At 53.5% G+C, this 17,414-nt stretch overlaps 1 protein-coding gene across 10 annotated transcripts; it reads right to left on the reverse strand.

The window, feature by feature from the left end:
- Window positions 1-388: 388 nt before the first annotated feature.
- On the reverse strand, window positions 389-16,900 carry Adam33 (ADAM metallopeptidase domain 33). Of its 10 annotated transcripts, XM_047540877.1 has the most exons (23): window positions 16,467-16,900; window positions 14,157-14,236; window positions 11,739-11,815; window positions 10,038-10,116; window positions 9,764-9,840; window positions 9,490-9,679; window positions 9,186-9,251; window positions 9,032-9,103; window positions 8,752-8,918; window positions 8,581-8,665; window positions 8,355-8,497; window positions 7,698-7,875; window positions 7,495-7,584; window positions 7,075-7,270; window positions 6,821-6,929; window positions 6,697-6,728; window positions 6,530-6,594; window positions 6,359-6,436; window positions 6,170-6,278; window positions 5,939-6,086; window positions 4,465-4,556; window positions 4,212-4,310; window positions 389-3,907 (listed from the first exon to the last, which is right to left on the reverse strand). In XM_047540877.1, the coding sequence occupies exons 1-23, from the start codon at window positions 16,597-16,599 to the stop codon at window positions 3,834-3,836; spliced, it is 2,439 nt and encodes an 812-aa protein (XP_047396833.1). In that variant the 5' UTR covers window positions 16,600-16,900; the 3' UTR covers window positions 389-3,833. The 10 variants fall into 10 exon arrangements, 6 of the variants coding, with proteins under 6 accessions (XP_047396833.1, XP_047396831.1, XP_047396836.1 ...); XM_047540875.1 differs by having other exon boundaries at window positions 390-3,904; window positions 6,530-6,728; window positions 16,467-16,899; XM_047540880.1 differs by having other exon boundaries at window positions 390-3,904; window positions 4,212-4,285; window positions 6,530-6,728; window positions 16,467-16,897.
- Between the last annotated feature and the right edge of the window lie 514 nt (window positions 16,901-17,414).

Here is a 17,414-nt window from a genome sequence, read left to right on the forward strand (position 1 = left end):
TATATGAAGACAACATAGTGAATTCCACTATCATGTTTGTCCATAAGAAGGGAGTCCTAACTAGAATAAGATATATTTCATGCTTGTATAATCATATCAAAATGGATTCTGCTGTCAGATATAACTAAAAAGAACCAATAAAAATTTTGAAAACTACTCAGAAAGAAGAAAATTACCCTGTACATACCATTTCTCTACCCTGTATTACACTCTTTCCCTGTTGCATGTTAGAGCTCTGTTCTCTTGAGTAGGAGGAATTTGCTCTGAACAGTTTCTTGAGGCTTTAAAATGTTAATACTGTGTAGGTGTTTAAAAAAAATAACGAAGTGGGGTGGTCACCCCCGTAACCCCAGCGACTCTGGAGGCAAAAGCAGGCTGATGACAAGTTAAAGGCCAGGCTCAACAATTCACTCTCAAAATTTTAATTCTCAAAATTAAAAGGGCAGGGAATACAGCTCAGTGGTAGAGAGCACCTGGGTTCAATCCCTTGGTCTCCCAAAATCAGACATCAGACAAGATTTCAAAATGATCCTTTGAGTACTCAGGGGACCCTAGAGATGAGAGATTGAGGCCGCTGGCCAGCTTAGAGAGGGATTTCCAGCCTGTATTAAGGTTTACCAGTGTTACTCCCTGGGCTTCTGGATGGCTTCAGTTCTGGTAAATAGCAGGCTGACCTTTCAAGCCCTTTTCCTTAGACAGTGTGGACCCTGAACTGTATGAAGCAGTGATCCAATCTGAAACAAATCACAGCTCCACCAAAAGGAGAATGATTTTCATTTATGAACTGAAAAAATGATAAGTCAGTAAAACAGGTAGAGAAGTCTCTTAAGAGATGCTCATGTGGGCTCGGGTTGTAGCTCAGTGGTAGAATGCTTGACCTAGCATGTGTGAGGCAATGCATTCGATTCTCAGCAACACATATAAATAATAAAGATCCATCAACAACTAAAAAAAATTTCTTAAAAAAGAAAGAGATGTTTATTCCTGCCCCATAATTTTTGTCATTATTTCTAGTTACCATGGTGGGTTTGTTTCCTTTAAGGACAAATGTCATTTGATATTGTGAACAAACTATCCTTGATTGTATCGTTAGGAGTTTTTGTTTTGTTTTGCTTTTTATCACGCACCTTCCTAATGATACCTAGACAACTTGAACTCAGGGACCTTTCTTTTCTCCAATTATGTGAAATTCTGTGCACACATTGCTTGGATTTCTGTTTTTTTCATAAATTGTACTTTTGCCTACTTCATGATAAAAAGCCAGTTTCCAAACTGATCATTAGAATCTGTAAGTTTGTGTCTCGGTCGTGTGGGTTAGAAAAACAACTGGAGTGGTCAGCACAAAGTGGAATGGTTTGGACCTCGTGGATTATAGGATGGGATGCCCGCTTCATGTGCCGTGATTTGGGTAAACTGCTAGTTAAAAGAAGTTCTTTGGGGAAGCATCTGCAACCACTCTAATTATAAACCTGACATCTCTTCTAACAATCATTAGTAAAATGCTACCTGTTTATCAGGCAGTTATGATGGAAAACCTAATGAACCGTTCTGAAAATAATTTCATAATCCCAGATAATGTAGTTTACCTTTCCAGAACTTGTGTTATAAAAAGCCCTCTAAGCCCGATGTGTTTTAATATATGAATTCACTCTTTTAGAGCTATCATTTCTAGAGAATAAAATTCCTTTAATTAAAAAAAAAAAAAGAAGAGGGGCTGGGGAAGTAGTGCAGTGGCTTGCCTAGCACGTGTGAAGCACTTGGTAGCACTGCATAAAAATAAGGACTATAAAGGCATTCTGTCCATCTACAACAACAAAAATTTATAAAAAGAAGATAATTGAGCAAGTTGGTTAGAAATGAAGCTGGAAAGGATTTCATAATCCATGTTACAACTGGCTACTGAACTAAAAGCACTGTGATGCTTTTTTTTTAAAGTTCCCAAATTCTCTGACACGCGCTTAGAAGTTGAAGTTTAATTCCTCCCCTCTATAATATAGGACAGAATTAACAACTCGAGTCTAATGAACACAATGTGGTGGCATTCTTCTGTGTGACCTCTGAAATAAGGTCCTACAAAGGATAACTTCTACTTCTCTCTCTCTCTTCCCCATCACTTTCTTTGGGGGAAATAGCCATCATGATATGAGGACACTCAAACAGCCTGTGGAGAGGTTTAGGTGGGGAGAAACTGAGGCCCCCCACCTAGAGTCAGGACAACTTGCCAAGCATGTGCGTGAACCAATTTGGAAGTGCGTCCTCCAACCCCAGTCAAGTCTTCAGATGAGCGCAACCCAGGCCGACATCTTGACGACAACCTCAATGAGAGACCCTGAGCCGTAATCACCTGGTTAAGGCACCCATGAATTCCTGATCCACAGAAACTGTGGGGATAATAAACTAATGTCATTGTTGTAAACTAAATTTTGATGTCTCACAGTGAAAGAAAACTAATACAGGCACCAAGAATTTTGAAGTGACCCTACCCACACCCCAGTGTCCTAGCAGGAGATAGTACCACTGAAAGTATATGGCAACTCCATGGGAGATGTTCATTCCCTCATTTTCTGCTTTGGCTCACTGAAAAGCCCGCCCTTCTCCAAGATGATTCCCATCAAAGTTCACTGTGCTGGCACCACCAGAAGCACTATTTCTAGTGCTCGCCCAAGGCCCTGATACAGACCCCTGCTGGGGTGTGAAGGCCTCTGATGCCTACAAAGAGGTCCCCATCTCAGGTTGCTGCCAAAGCCATTGCCTCCAACTCTTCTTATCTGAGAAGCCACTGGCAGCAATGCAACCTTCATTAAGGCAAAGCGGTTCTTGCCTTCACTTGTAGCATGGCAGAAACCCCAAAGTGCAGCAGAGTTGCATATGTCAAACTCTTCAAAAATAAAAACAACCCCATTTATTGGATTGATTAGAGATCTATAGACTAGCTGGGGCTGTCACTTTTTTAGCTTCTAATTGAAGGAATGGTAAGTTACAAAATTTTCCCAATTCATTCTTCTCTGAAATCTGATTTTGCTGCTTATTGTTTTAAGACCCTCAGTTTTGGGGTAGTTTTGTTATGCAGCAACAGCTGCCTGACATAGAAGGTCGCTCAGCAATTCTTGCGTGAAGCAACAAGAGAATGAGAACATCCAAGGGGGCAGAAAATGGCAGGCCAAAGAGTTGGGCAACACACTCCTAGGCTCAGATATGTGCCTAGGGTACTGGCTGCTGAATGTTCCACCTATTCGTTGCCACCTTTTGAAAACATACAGAGGCCCTAGGACAGCATGTTTTACTTTTGACCCCACCCCTCCACAACTTCTGGTGGAGAGCTAGAAATGGGTTTGGGGACCAAGGAAATGTCTAGGACATAAGGCGATAGGAAAGAAGTTCCCAAAGATTGTGCTTGTTTGTTTGCTTGCTTTGCTGGCAGGGGCCAGGACGAAAGTGTGGATTAAAATCTGAAAGGCAGGGCTCCAGGAATCTCTGCCCTCCACAGAGCTGCATCTGGGGAAAACAGGAGACACAGCCAGGCTCCCAGGACAAAGGTCTCTGGGTGTCCAATGTGACTCAGCCTCCCCTGGTGGGAGAGGTTGGGGACTATAGGACCTTTACTCCTTTACTGATGAATTCTTGGGGTGGAGGATGTACCCAGAATGCCCTAGCTCTCAGGGTTGGGAACAACATAGCAGAGGTAACTTCTGATAAGGCTTTAGGGTCCTGGAGTAGGTGGGGCAGAGCTCAACTGGCAGAAGAAACTGAAAGGCTGCAGAATGTGAAGGAAATCACTCAAAGCCTTCTGGCTCTGCCCTTGGAGTCCAAGTTCCTGGAGTGATTGTCAGTGGTCACTTGTCTTTAATTCTCATCTTAGGAGTCACCTCTCCCCAGACACAGGATCTTGGTTTCTGGACTGAACCTGCTGAGAATGGAATGGAGGAACCGGAAGTTATTCCCTGAGGGTTGGGGCCCCAGGCTACAAATCATGAGGGAGAGACACCCTGTCTTCTCTCAGTGAGGACCCATGACCCAAGAAGAACCACAACTTTTCCTGCCCCTACCCCAGGACCTTTCAGTATCCTGGTCTCCATGCCAACAGCTTCTCTGAGAGGTCTGTCCCTTTTCCATGTTAACCCAAGCCCAGAAACCTGTGTGAAGAGTATGAAGCTAAGGGAAGAAAGAGGCAGGTGCTAAGTAATTGGCACAGCATCAGGGTCCCCACCTACCTTGGGGATCAGGCAGGGCTATGGGATACAGGCTTCTCAGAGTGGCTGTTGGGCTCTGGCAGGGTTCACAGGGTCTGGGAGAATGGTGGAGGATGAATGCTATGAACACAGATGGCAGGAGTCCCTGTGCCTGGGGCAGGGACTCAAGGTGACTGGGGATTAAATGGAGAGCAGGTGGTCCATCTAGAGAGAAGAAGAGAGCAGGAGCTCACTCCTTCACTTCCCTCCCCATGTCCCCTGCTGCTTCACTCACCTAGGGCCTGGGACTCTCCAATGGCTGTGGGGCCCAACTCCATGGGGTAAACGCTGTCCAGGGGGTTGTCTTTGCATGGGCCATCTTTGGGCCTGAGCACCAGAATCAGAGGCCAGGAGGTTGGAAGAGTGACCCCAAGCAAGGGACCCAGGAACTGCTTCCCCATAGCATGAAGCCCAGCTGTAGTTCTGCATTAAAGCATTCTCTCTGGCTCCTTCTTGCCCCCACCTGGGAGGAGCCCATGGGCCCCAGGATTCACTTGGGACCCACGCCCTCCAGGTCCCCTTCTCTCCAGTCCTGATGTTTCTTCCAAGCTCTGGTGTCATCCCAGCCTCCTGGCACCCTCCAGATGTTGGCATTGTTCATGTTCCATTGAGGACTGGATGTCCCCTGCCCCTGTCCAGTGGAAGCTTGCCTGCACTCCTTGCTGGTGGGGGCCTTGCTGCCCTTTATAACCCCAAGCCATCTCCCAGGGTCTTGCCACTTTGTTTGCAGTGTTCATGCTAGGCGAGTGTTCAAGTGGGGCCTAATTGGTGCCCTGCCCCTACCGGGGTGCCCTCTGCCCTGTTTAAAATCCAAAATCTGCTGTCTCCTTCCACTGCTGAGCTACACCACCAGCCCTTGCCACTTCCTTTGATGTCTCATCTGAATGTCAGTCACTGCCCTCAAGGCCACACCCTGGCAATGAGATGCAACTGCCACCCCTATGCAGTGCCCCTGACATGCCAAGCTCTGCCCACTTTTCTCTTCTGCCCACAGACCAAGGTCAAGGCCCTCTCAACTAGCATTTGGTACCCTGCCCCTGCTGGGGATCCAAACCCTGCTCTCTTCTTCCACTGGTTCAGAGCACTTCAAGGTCAAGCTATGTCAGACACGATACTGGATCCCAGCAAAGGGGCAGCCCTAGGTGGACCACGCTTAGTGTTATGTAACCTTCCTCCCAGATCACAGAGAACTGGATTTGGGGCATAAGAGCAGTCAGCACCACAGCTGGCCAGTGGCATGGAGGGCAAACGTGTGCTCAGACCAGCACTGGGGAACTTGAAGAGGGTGATAGAAGTGATATGGGCAGAGGAAGTAGTAGAGGGCTGAAAATTCAGGGGACAGAGAGCCTGGAGAGGCCTCCAGGGGCACAGCGGAGCATGAACTGTGGGAGTTGGTGAGAAAATAAGGCGAAGTCAAAGGTAAGGTAACCACCTGGTGGGCGAAGCTGAGGATGTGGCCAAGAAAGGCTGTTATGGAGGGAGGATGGGAGGGTCATGCCCTGAATGCTGGTGAGAGCAAGGATTCACACCCTGGTCTTGCCTGGGAGGCCAAGATTTCTTTCCCAATGCCTCAGGTATCTCTCTGCACAAGGCTGAGGCCCCTGCCTAATTCCTCTGCAGCCCCAGCAGAATTCCGAGGAGTAGGAATCACTGAAGTAGCTCAGAAGGAAGAACCAGAACCCTCAGGGACTGGGTACTCAAGAGCCTACCAACTGCACCGGAGATTCCTCCTACAGTCCCAGGGGCATTGCTGGAGATGGAATCCTGGGAGCCGGTAGTAGCACCAGGCCAGGCCTGCCCCAGGGAGCAGAGGCAGTAGAAAGCTGAGGAGCATGGCTAGCAGGAAGGCATCCTTCTCTGCAGAGGACAAGGGCGCTGAGTCCTGAGCAGGTGCACCATCCCTGGCCCTATCTGCCAGCCCCACAACCCCACTGGCGTACTTTCAGGCTGCACAGGGCCGCTGTCCACACTACCACCAAAGCCTGGCTTGTCGCAGAAAGGTGGGGCCCAGCCAGGAGCACAGTGGCAGTTATGGTTGCTATTGCAAACCTGCAAAGGAGAAGAGGAGTGAAGGAGGGTCACCAGGGATCGGGGACCCCAAGGTCACCTCCACCCCTCAGGCTACTCACCCCTCGGTTGTGGCAGGCAATCAGGCAGCCCTCCAGCTCCTGGAAGGTAGCATTCTGGCAGTGCCTGTCCTGACACACCTATGGGCAATGTACCAACTGGGCAATGAGTGGGGGGAACTTTGGTTTGCAGGACTCAAGTGGCCAGGAGGTGGTGGGATGGGCAGGGCTCACCATTCTAGGTCCACACTGGGTTCCCGCCTCTACTAGGCCCAAGTCAAGTAAGTCCAGTTGGGTTTCTGGAAGTGCAAAGGCTCCACGACAGGCCACCTCACCACCCTCCAAGGGAACCATGGAGTCCATGGGCACAATGTGTGGCACCCGTGGACTTGGATCCCCACCTTGGCACTGCAGCTTCCCACACTGAGCATCCCTGGGGAGGAAGTGGAGGATGGTCAGCAGCGTGGAGTGTCCCTCTTCCCACAATTTACTTCGCAGCTTTGGTTGCTCCACTCCACTCCTCACTTCTGTGCACAAGGCAGGAAACGGCCCTCGCTGTCCTGGCCACAGTTCCCATGGGCATCTCCTGCAGAGTTCACCACCTGGAAACAGGCCTCTGGGGCTGGGTGGGACCCTGAAGAAGAATGGGCAGGACTGGGGCAGCCTGGACAGGGCTGGCAATCAGGTTGCCTCAGTACCTCTGCCCTGTATCATCCCCACAGTGGACAACTGGGCAGAGTCCAGGAGGGATCAGGGTGAGGGCGCACACATGGTCTCACCAGGCCCCCAGAGCTGCTGGCACTGCTGCTCCAGCGTGGGACATGCGCCGTCCTGGCAGTAGCCTCTGCCATTGGCGCAGGGCGAGCCATCCAGTAGGTAAATGTCCGGGGGACAGTGTGGGGAGGTGCCCGTGCAGAATTCCGGGAGGTCACAGTGGCCCGCAGCCGGGCGGCACGGCGTGCCTGCTGGCTTCAGCTGCCGTAGGTAACACAGTTAGGGAAGCGCAGAGAGACACTAGACCGTCAGAGGACCATGCCAAGAACTCGGCTCAGAGTGGAGGACCCGGCAGGAGATCCAAGGGGACTCAGACAGCCAAGCCCTCTGCACCCAGTAGGAGAAGCAGAGGGTACTAATTAGCCAAGACCTACTGGCCCGCCAAGCGCCCCAAGTGGTCATTCCTGGGCTTTCCATTCTCTCACCAGGCAGCGCGCGCAACAGTCACCGTGGGCACACTGGGTCCCTGCACGCAGCGAACAGTTATGCGCGATGCAGCAGGGGTCAGGGCACTCCTGGGATTAGAAAGGTGAGAATGGAACAGTGAGGGCACAGCGCCCCATACCTCGGGGGAGGGGACGAGCCGGGTCCAGCCTTGGTCCCGCAAGGCCAGGCAAGAGAACCTGACCTGGCTGGAGCCACAGTCGCACTCTTCGCCTGCCTCCACGAAACCGTTCCCGCAGCGCGCCGACGGCATCAGGAGCCTGGGATCCGGGGCATCCGAGAGGCACGAGCCACCTCCCTTTCGGAAGAAGGCGCGCAACTGGCGGCGGCTGCAGGAGCTGAACACATGCGGGAACGGATGCCTACGGACCGAGAAGGGTGTCCGACATGCGAGGATCAACCCCACAAAAGCCGACTGGAGTTGGATTCTTACCCCTAGAGTTAGCCACACAGCCGCCAGATTCGCCAGATGCGCGAACATCTCCTGATCAGTGGGAGGCCTAAATCCTCCAGGGTCTGAGTTCAGAAAAGGGAAACCACTTGGGTCATTTGGCGGGAGCCCGATTCGGGAGAGTGTGACGCCAAGAGTGGGTAAGCCAAGGACTCATGGTGGAATAGCGACCCAGAGGTGCTATTCCAGAGTTGGAGTAAACTTGGTAGGTTATTCCAAAACTAATCTTTATATATTCCTGAGAAACCACTTTTCATTGAGGCCTCATAACCCCTAGGGCCAGGTAGTTATCATCATCCTCCATTATACAGCAAAGGAAACTGAGAGATAACCAAAGAAACGCAAAGAGAAACGTGCCCAGATCCAGCGGCTCCTGCCCTGCGCGCGTACCCAGTGGCCGCTGCCATCACGCAGCCGCCCTCGTCCGCCGAGGCCTCCACGCAGCAACCGTCCGCGTCATGGCTGAGGCCGAGGCTGTGGCCTATCTCGTGGGCCATGGTGGCCGCAGGGCCAATGGGGAGCTCCGAGTGGTCCTGGGAGAGTGTGGGGACATCATTGCGGGCCGTGATCCTGACTCCCAGTCGCTCTGCTCTCCTGGGTCCCTGGGAGGACTCACTGTGCTCACGCCTCCAGAACTTTCGACGCAGCACATGCCCTTGACGGGCGCCAGGCCCACAGTGGTACCCTGGAAGGTACGGCCCCTGAGGGTGGAGCGCGGCGTGACCCTGCGGGACCGTGAGTCGGGATCTCCCGGCCCGCGATCCGCATTAGAGTTAGGGGCGCCCACGTGAGCAACTGCGTGGAGTCGTGGGGCCGCCGAGTCCACAACCCCCGGCGCCACTGCAGGAAGGCCCAGAGCGTGGCGTTTGCGTCTGGCGTGATGGGGCTGTGGTCCTGCTCAGTCCACACTTCCAGGCCTGTCAGCACCACCCGAAGGTCCAGAGTCCTGAGAATCTGAGGGCGGAACGGCGGGATTGAGGGCGGGAACCAGGCACCAGTGTTTCTTGGTGGCTGCGACCCTCTCCTCCCGCTGTACACCATGCTGCCCTGTCCCCGCGATCCCCAACCTGGTCCACATAACTGGCGACCTGCAGTAGACGCTGTTTGGTGTGGTTCAAGTTCCGGTGCTGGATCAAGAACTGGGAGGGCAGAATTGCCCTGGAGTGAAGGCTGAGCTGGCCTCATGCCAGGCCCTGCCAAACCCCTTGGGTCTCCCCTCACCAGGGTGTGATCAGCCACTATGTACAGCTCCAGGTACCTCGGATTCCTGCGGTACTCTCGCCTCTCCTACAGAGGGACAAATAATGAAGCTAAGTGACAAGATGGATGCTGGGCTTAAGTCGTGACCACTGACCCCAATTTCCAGAAAGAAGAGTTTTTAAATTTTGCTAGGATTTGTTTCTTCAGCCTCCGAGTTAAAATATCAGGACAGGTGGCCCTGGTCTGGGCCAACATTCCTGTCTCCTCTGAATTGGAGTACTACAGATACTGCATTCCCACTTCCAACTGGGTCTGTGTCCCTGACCCTGCTCTGGGGGGCAGGAAGAAGGCTAGCCATTTCTAGTTTGTCCTTGAGTTCCCTGTAGCCACAGGCCCCTTTCCAAGTGAGCGGTTGATCCACACGGAAGATCTTGTGGGTTGAGAGGTCCTCAGAATCCCCAGGTGGCCAAGGATGCAGATAGTAGCTGGCATTGCTGCTGAGCCTGATCAGGCCACTAGGGTACAGAGGGGTGCAGAGGGGGATGTGAGGGAGCTCTTATTTCAGCCCCATCCCAGTCCCCTCCCCCAGTGCTGCTCACCTCATCCCAGAGCAGGTGCTGAGGACTACCCAGGAGTGAGGGAAGCCTCTCACACGCCCATGGTAGTGACAATGATCCTGGAGAGGAAGGAACCCAACCCCACATCTCAGACATGGCTGAAGCAGGAGGAGCAAAGGGAGGGAAGAGAGGAAAACTGGCTCCAACCTTCCTTAGGAATGGGAATTGGGGAATGAGGTAGGAATGGGGGGGGTACCTTAGGAGCACATCCCCAGCACCCAGCACCCTGTCTTCAGAGCCCCTGGAAGCATCTCACCATGTGGCTGGGGACCAGCACCACTGGCTGCCCATCTGGGCTGTAGTGGGTTTCTGTGTATCCGGGGGCCAACAGCCTGCTGGGAAGGGGTGTTTTAGGAATCATGGAAATTAGCCCACCTCCTCAAAATTGCCCTCCACCATCCTCCCTGAATGCTAATTAAGCAGCTCTACAGGGTGTACCCAGTGTGTGTGTTAGGGAAGGGACAGGAGAGGCTGTGCATTGATTGTCCAGTTCAGAAAAACCCTGAGCTAGAGGGAGAAAGGTGAAGGTCAGGAAGGAGGTTTCATGGTGGCTTAGAAGTGGGAGGTGGGAGTATGGAAAGCACCAGGGAGGGACAGACAGAGGAAGGGTTTGTGGTCCTATGGGGCCTGCAGCAGGCAGCTGGATCTGTAGGTCAGAAGGGGAGGATTCTGGAGACACTGCTGCGGAGGTAAGACTGGGAGCCAAAGAAGTGTGGTAAACTCCCTGAGTACCCCTGCCTCTGCCTACCTTGTTGGCAATCTAGTCAACCCTCTTGCCTCCCTCCACCCTAAATTCTCCAAATCTCATCAAAAGGCCTCCAGACCCCACATGTCTCCCATCTGTCCCTCAGTGATGCTCACATCTTGCTTCCAGAGGAAAAAGAAATTCCACCTGCCTATATCTGTTTCTGCCCTGACCACCTGAGTAGGCATCCCCCTCCCCACCTTCTCCAGACCCTATTCCATGAGGACAGATCAAGCATAAGCCAATCATTCTTCTTTAAAAAAAAAAAAAAAAAAATCCTTGATTCCAACCTCACCTCAACCTCTTTACCTGCATTCTACCTCCAAACACCTGTCATTCCTGCTTTTCTTACTCCTAGTCATTCCTCTACTTTCTCCAGTTTTGCTCCCCTATTACATGTGCACACAAGTGTGCACACACACACACACACACACACACACCATTAATGGGTAGGGACATTGAACCCCAAGGTAACTGTGGTTTGGCATGGTGGAATTAGAGTTTGTTCCCAGTCCATCTGACTCCATTGGGGAAAATAAAATATGTGTAGAATGCTCAGAACAGTCAATGCAATGAAACTACTACTCACTAAGTGATATCTATTGAAAATATAGACTGAAGGGTTCCAAGACCCTGCACTCCATCTTGGACACCCAGCCCACTCAGCCAAGGGCACCATCCTGAGCCCCTCTCTGCCTGATTATTCACCAGCTCAAATTTTTTGGCTCTTCATATGCAGGACACAGCAGGAAATTGCCTTTGGTGATTGGCCCTATTGAGAGTCTCCACATTCATTTCCCCCTGCTTTCTTCCCTGCAGATGGAGACTGTCCAGAAAGTCCAAATTGCCACCCCTGAATGTGCTTTGACTCCTGTAGCCATTGAACCTTTGTCCCTGCCATCTCTTCTACCTGGAATGCTGTCCCATCTGTGGAATTCTAAGATTCTTCTGGCTCGGCATGTCCTGGGAATCCCCACTAGGTGGTGCTCATTCATCACCAGCAGGGAGCTGCCAAGCAGCTCCTGAGGTTGGGACACATGATATGCCCACAGCAGGGCTGACCCAGCTTCAACAGTCCACCTCAGTCTCTTCCTATCACCTGTACCCTTTCTGAGGCTCTCTCTCTAACTAGTTAGTTCCTGTCCCCAGGACTGATCCCCTCCAGAGAGACGGTCTGTTTTTGGTTCCCAAACACCCCTACCAGGTACTCACTGGTTCTTCTCCAGCTCAAGCAGGAGTTCCTGGCCTTCAGCCTCCAAGACCACCAGCCCTGAGTTGAGTTTCAAGATCTGGGCAAGAAGGAGTACAGGCTGTGATGGAGGCTCTGAGTCGCCAGCCTGCCAGGGAGCAGGTAGGAGGTAGAGCTGGCTGGTGAACAAGTTCATGGGAACAGTAGACCCCCATGGGTCATGGACAGTGTAGAAGGGTGTGGAGTGGGAACATGCAAAGATATTCCCAAACTGAGATGTTCATTGATGTGACAACAGCCACTCAAAGGTGCACAAACCTTCCAGGGCACAAAATGTCATCCCTAGATATGAGGGGACCCAGAAAGGTGCCCTGCTTTTCCCACAGTCACTGGGCCTTCCTCCTTGATCTTCCCTCTTCTTTCATTCCCAGGAAGCATGAAAAGCTAAGACAGGCATTGAGTAGCCATGGTTTGGGTCCCCTCACAGCCCCTGTGCTATCTGGGGGTTTGTTTCTGTTTCTGTTTCTGTTTCTGCTGGGAATTGAACCTAGAGCTCTATGCATGCTAGACAAGTGCTCTACCACTGAACTACACCCCCAGCCCCTTGTTTCTGTATCTTGCTGCCCCTCGTTTCCTTTAGAATTCAGACTTTATTCCTCCACCTCCAATTCTGGCAAACTGCCCCCATCTTCCAAAGTTTTTCGTGGCTTCCAGCAGGCCTGCCTCATACCTGAGCTCACAAAGTAAACATGGACTCCATCCAGGCAGAGAAAACTCTGACTTTCTCAGCTAGATGTCAGGGGTTGGGGGGCTGGCCTCAGCCAGCCAGCCCTCCTCCACTTCCCCTCACCCTCTTCACCTCTTGAACCCCATGGGAACACCCCATCTTCCCTCCCTTGTCTGCTCAGCCTGGCTGGGGGCCCAGAGTTGGACTGAGTCCAGGCGAGTCCTGGGGGGTGTGTATCTTCAGAGTGTTTTCCCCCACCCTGCGGGCCCTCCCCTTTATCCTAAAATGCACTGGGCTGGGGCCCTGGCCAAGGAACTCAGAGTCTTGGAGGCAGGCTCTTTCCCTGCAGGTGGGGAGCAGATGGCCCTCACTTCCCCAGCCACAGGCTCCATAAGGCCCCAAACATGAGCTCATATGGCTGGAATGCCACTTGCTTTATTGGGGAAAGGTTTGCACTGGGAGAAAGGCTGTGGCCCACCGATGGAAGCACACATTGGAGGTCCCTGCCCCTCTACAGCCCCTGCTGCCTTTGCTTCTTGCCCTCCTGATGATTATTGCCCACCTACCCTGTGCCCCATCTACGCCCTGAAATGTGCCCTGACTGTTGAAGAGGACACCCTGTCAAAGCTTAGTCCCCTGTCCTGAGCCATCCTGGACTGGCAGGCTTCCTGGGGGCAGAGGCCAGAATCAGCTAAAGCAGGGCCCTATGGGATCCTAGTCTTAGTCACAGCCCAGGCCAGACAGAGAAGGAAGACCACAGTCAGGGTGACCCCAACCTGTGTCCAGCCTTCACCTCCACCAGGTATGTTGAGGACAATCTCAAAGTACAGGCCAGCACTGTGCTTGACCAGTTGAATGGGGGCCCTGGAGGTCTGTGGGACCCAAGTGAAGGCCCTGGGTTGGGAGTCACTGGGCCTTCCAGTAACCCCAACCCACATGGTAGTACTCTCCTTGAACAGTGGAGCTGCCCTCTCTTGCCTAGAAATTCAGACCTCTAGGCTTGGGTGGGGGTGACCAGTGGTCTAAAGTCTTTCAGACCTTAACTGGTCTTAGGCTCTGAGGCCTATCTGACCATGGATGATTTTCTAACTTCTCTGGGCTTCAGTTTACCCTTCTGTAAAATGGGCATATTGAGGCTACTAGCCTCAGTTTGTGGTACAGATGTTGTGGCAACAGATGGGAGATGATTATTCTGGAAGAGTATTATGGACAGAGGTTGGGAGGAGGCCAGGCAGAGTGTTCTGGAGAAGCAAGATGGGATGGGCTTGCATCGGGGGGTACTAGGAGAGTTGGGGCCCCTCAGTGGCAGGGTTCTGGGAGGAACAATAAGCAATGTATCTACAGAGTCACATGTTCTGATAAATTTGGCCAAAGGAAGATATTTTGGTTTCTTCTTAAAGCAGTTCCTGAAAATCTTCAGGCCCCACAAACTCTGGACCCATTTCTGCCTGGTGGGGGTGGGGGTAGCCTGGATAATACGGGGAGGGAGGGAAGAAGGAAGGTGGGGGAGGAAACTGAAAATGACTTCCATGTGTGCAGGCTCAGCCGTCTAGATATTTCCCACCCCACCCGCCTGCCTGGTGGGGAGGGGCCTAAGGAAGCAGTAAGTTGATGGTTCTGAGACCCCAGGAAAACGGCCATGCTGCAAATGGGGGAAGGGCAAAACGCTGGGAGACCGGGGCCCCTGCTGAACATGCGGTATTCTGGCACTGACCGGCTCTTCCAGGGTAACTTTGTGCCAGGGTTGTCCATCCAAGACCCACTGGGGGGTAACAGGCTCTCCACAGGTGTTTCCTGGGATGAAGACAGAGCACAGAGTGAGGGCACCTGAGGCATCCGGGAAGGAGGGAGGGGAGGTCCTAGGGGCAGGCACCATCTTCAATAATCCTGGGCTCAGCCTGGGGAAGAAAGAGTGGGCACTCATGGGGAAACCCTGGAACTGAGGAGCCACCAGGGAGATGGCAGGAGAGAGACAGAGGAGCCTGGGAAGGAATAACTCAGCTGGGGATTTGGGAGCTGCCTGACCTGGGGGTGGGGTGGAGTCAGAGGTCACAAGGAAGAGGCCCAGGCCTGAAGTACAGAGGGGAAGGGAAAAAAAGGGAAGGAGGAGGCACCCTCTGTATTTTTAGACTGGGCAGCAGATGCCTTTAGGATGAGAGATTTGTGAGAAGAGGCTGCCTGTGTCTCCCCCACCATCTGAGAAAAACAACAACCAGATGTTGGATCTCGCAAGGTCCACTATGCCCAGTGTTCCCTTGGGGTCTTGGTGACAGGCGCAAGGACCCTGGCCCAGAAGTCCCCTCTTTTTGTCTTCAAGTGGAAAGCCAGGGGACAGAGCCTCAGTGCTCCTGTGGCAGTGTGCCTAAGGGGGCTCTAGGAGGAATCCCAGAGCCAAGTATTACTCAAAGGGTGCCTGGAATTCTCCCCTGGAATGCTCCCTCCCCTCCCCTCCCCTCCCCTACCCTCCCCACAACTGGCCTCAGCAACTCTCACCCAACCAACCCTGCAGCAACCACCCAGAGCCAGCAGCCGGCCCTCCCACCCTTCTGATCCTCAATCCCTAAGGCAAGCCCATCTCCCAGAAAAGCAGCCCCCTGTTTACCAGCCCTGGCCCTAATCCTGCTGCTCAAGCTGATGGTTACTTATGGAGGTGGCTCAGCTACTCCCAGACCACCCCAACTTCTTCCTCCTCCATCTCCTCTCCTAGACTGCAGACATCAAAGACCAAGAGCGACAGCAGCTCCAGGAGCAACCTTTCCTTAAGAAACTTTCTTTAATCGATGACCAAGTTGCCATCAGGCAGATGGCAGGTTTGGGGAGAGACTGTTTCAGAACAGAGGCTAAAGGAGCTAATTGTAGGGAGGGGTTGAGTGAGAAGCAGCATCTTTCAGCCCAGAGAGGGCTTAACTGGTATGGAGAAACAAGTTTTCTGGTTCCAGGCCTCAGAAGGTGCAATGTACAGAAGTGGGTGTGAGTGTTAGCCATGTGGCCTGCATACACCTGCTAACCATTTGCACATTGGCAAAGCAAAGATGGAGTGGGTGCCTGGGTGCATGGGAGCAGAAACCACGGGATCATGTCTGGGCTGAAGAATAGAGCCCCTCTCTCCAGGAGTCCCATCACCATTCCCTGACTCCAGGCTAGAGCTCTGAGGGTAGACAACAGTAAAATCCCCAGGGCTTGTTCCCAAAACTATGACAACTGTTGTACCTTTCTTTCTGACCAGAACAGAGCAGGAACCAATACCTCTGGGGTCCCTCAGTTCAGAGTTGTAGACCCGGAAGCTCCTAGGCTTCCCATTCCAGTCTTTGGTGCTCCCAACTGCTCCAGTTGCCAGTTCAGCCTCTTGTCAAGCACTTGTACAGGCTCTGAAAAATCCCCCCATGTTCCTGGAGGGACTGTTGTGAACAGCCCATACCTACAGGGAGCTTGCAGAGGTCTCTGGGAAGAGAGCTGCAGTCTTCCCCAGGCACCTCCATTTGGAGAAGTCCCTGTCTCTCTAACCAAACTAGGCAACTCCATCAACAATATACACACTGCCCCAGTCCCCGGGAGGAGGGGAGGAAGAAGCGCGATGGGACCAGCTGGTTCTGAGGGCACAGCAGGACTCTAGGGACACAGCAGGACTCAGTGGGCCTAGGGGCTTCTTGGAGGAGTGAGACCTGTTGACCCTGGAGACTGGAGGCACAGAAGCCATTCTCCCTGGCAGCTGGGGACTGGAAGGTTTTGAGAGAAGAGAATTCAGGCAAAAGGGGTTGGGGGGCTGGATAGCAGCAGAGGGAGGAATTTACCTTGCCCCTCTGCTTTGCAGGGTACGAAGTGTGGGCAATTTGGGCCCGGAGGCCACCCCAAGCAGTCAGAGCCCCTAGACAGGTCTCGAGACGCCTGCCTAAATTCTGCATTGTCCTCTTAGCCAGGTGGTCTCAGATTTTCATAACCTCCATCTGCTGACCAGAGCTGGATCGGACCCATCACCACCAACTACCTCATCTGCGCCAGGGGCATACCCCGCAAGCGTCCTCACCTGGAAGCGCCAAGGCATTTGGTACCGGCCAAGGCGATAGCAGCAGGAGCAGCGGCAGCACCAGCACCAGCGACCCCCGAGCTCTCCGGGACACCCAGCCCATGACTGAGAGCGCCGGGGACCCCCAGCTCATGGCTGAGAGCGCCTGGGTCTCCAGTCTCTAGCAGCTGGCTTCGGGCTCCGCCCCGGCTAGATGGAGGCCGACCCACGCCCCGCGCGCAGCCCGGCCCGCAGCCTCCCAACCCTCCCGCGCGACCTCGCGCGGAGCAGCCACCGCAGCGGGTCCTGTCCAGACGCAGTCTCGGGGGACTCGACCTTGTGCGTGCCGGGGAGCCAGGACGACCAGCGCGGGGAAGAAGCGACCGTCGAGGGACAGAGCCAAGCCGCTCAGGGCGGAGGCAGGAATCCAGCCCGCGCGGTCCCTCAGCGTCCCTACTCTTGGGGGCGGGGGGTGGGGATGGGGCGGGAACGCGGGGAAGGTTCTCCGAGGACCGAAGCCGCTCAGGTCGGTCCGGGGACGCCCCTCTCGGTGGTCTTCTGGGGTCGACCTCTGTCCCCACCCTGACTTGATACGGGTCCTGCCCAGAGGCACCTAGGGTAGAACCCCCAGGAGGGTTCATCCATCTGCGCCGGGTGCCCCCAGGGAGAGAGGGACTGTCAGGTGTAGCTGCCTCTGAACTGCAGTGGCTGCCAGCCTCTGTCCCTGAGGCGCGCCGGAGTGGTGGTGGTGGTAGTTGCGGGGCGTGGGGCGGGGGGAGTGGCAGAGGCTGTGGTCTTGGGTACAGAGCAAAGGCGACACTTCAGGACAGGCGCAGGGTGGGGCACCTTTGTCCCAGGTCGTGGCCAGAGGAAAGAATTGTACAAAGTCGTAGACTCCCAGACGCTGGGGTGGGAGTGTTGGGGTGGGGGGGTCGCCTTTCCGTGTCAGTAACATGTTTGGGGGGCGTG

The sequence above is a fragment of the Sciurus carolinensis genome, chromosome 2 (assembly GCF_902686445.1).
Source record: "Sciurus carolinensis chromosome 2, mSciCar1.2, whole genome shotgun sequence".
Lineage (NCBI taxonomy): Eukaryota > Metazoa > Chordata > Mammalia > Rodentia > Sciuridae > Sciurus > Sciurus carolinensis.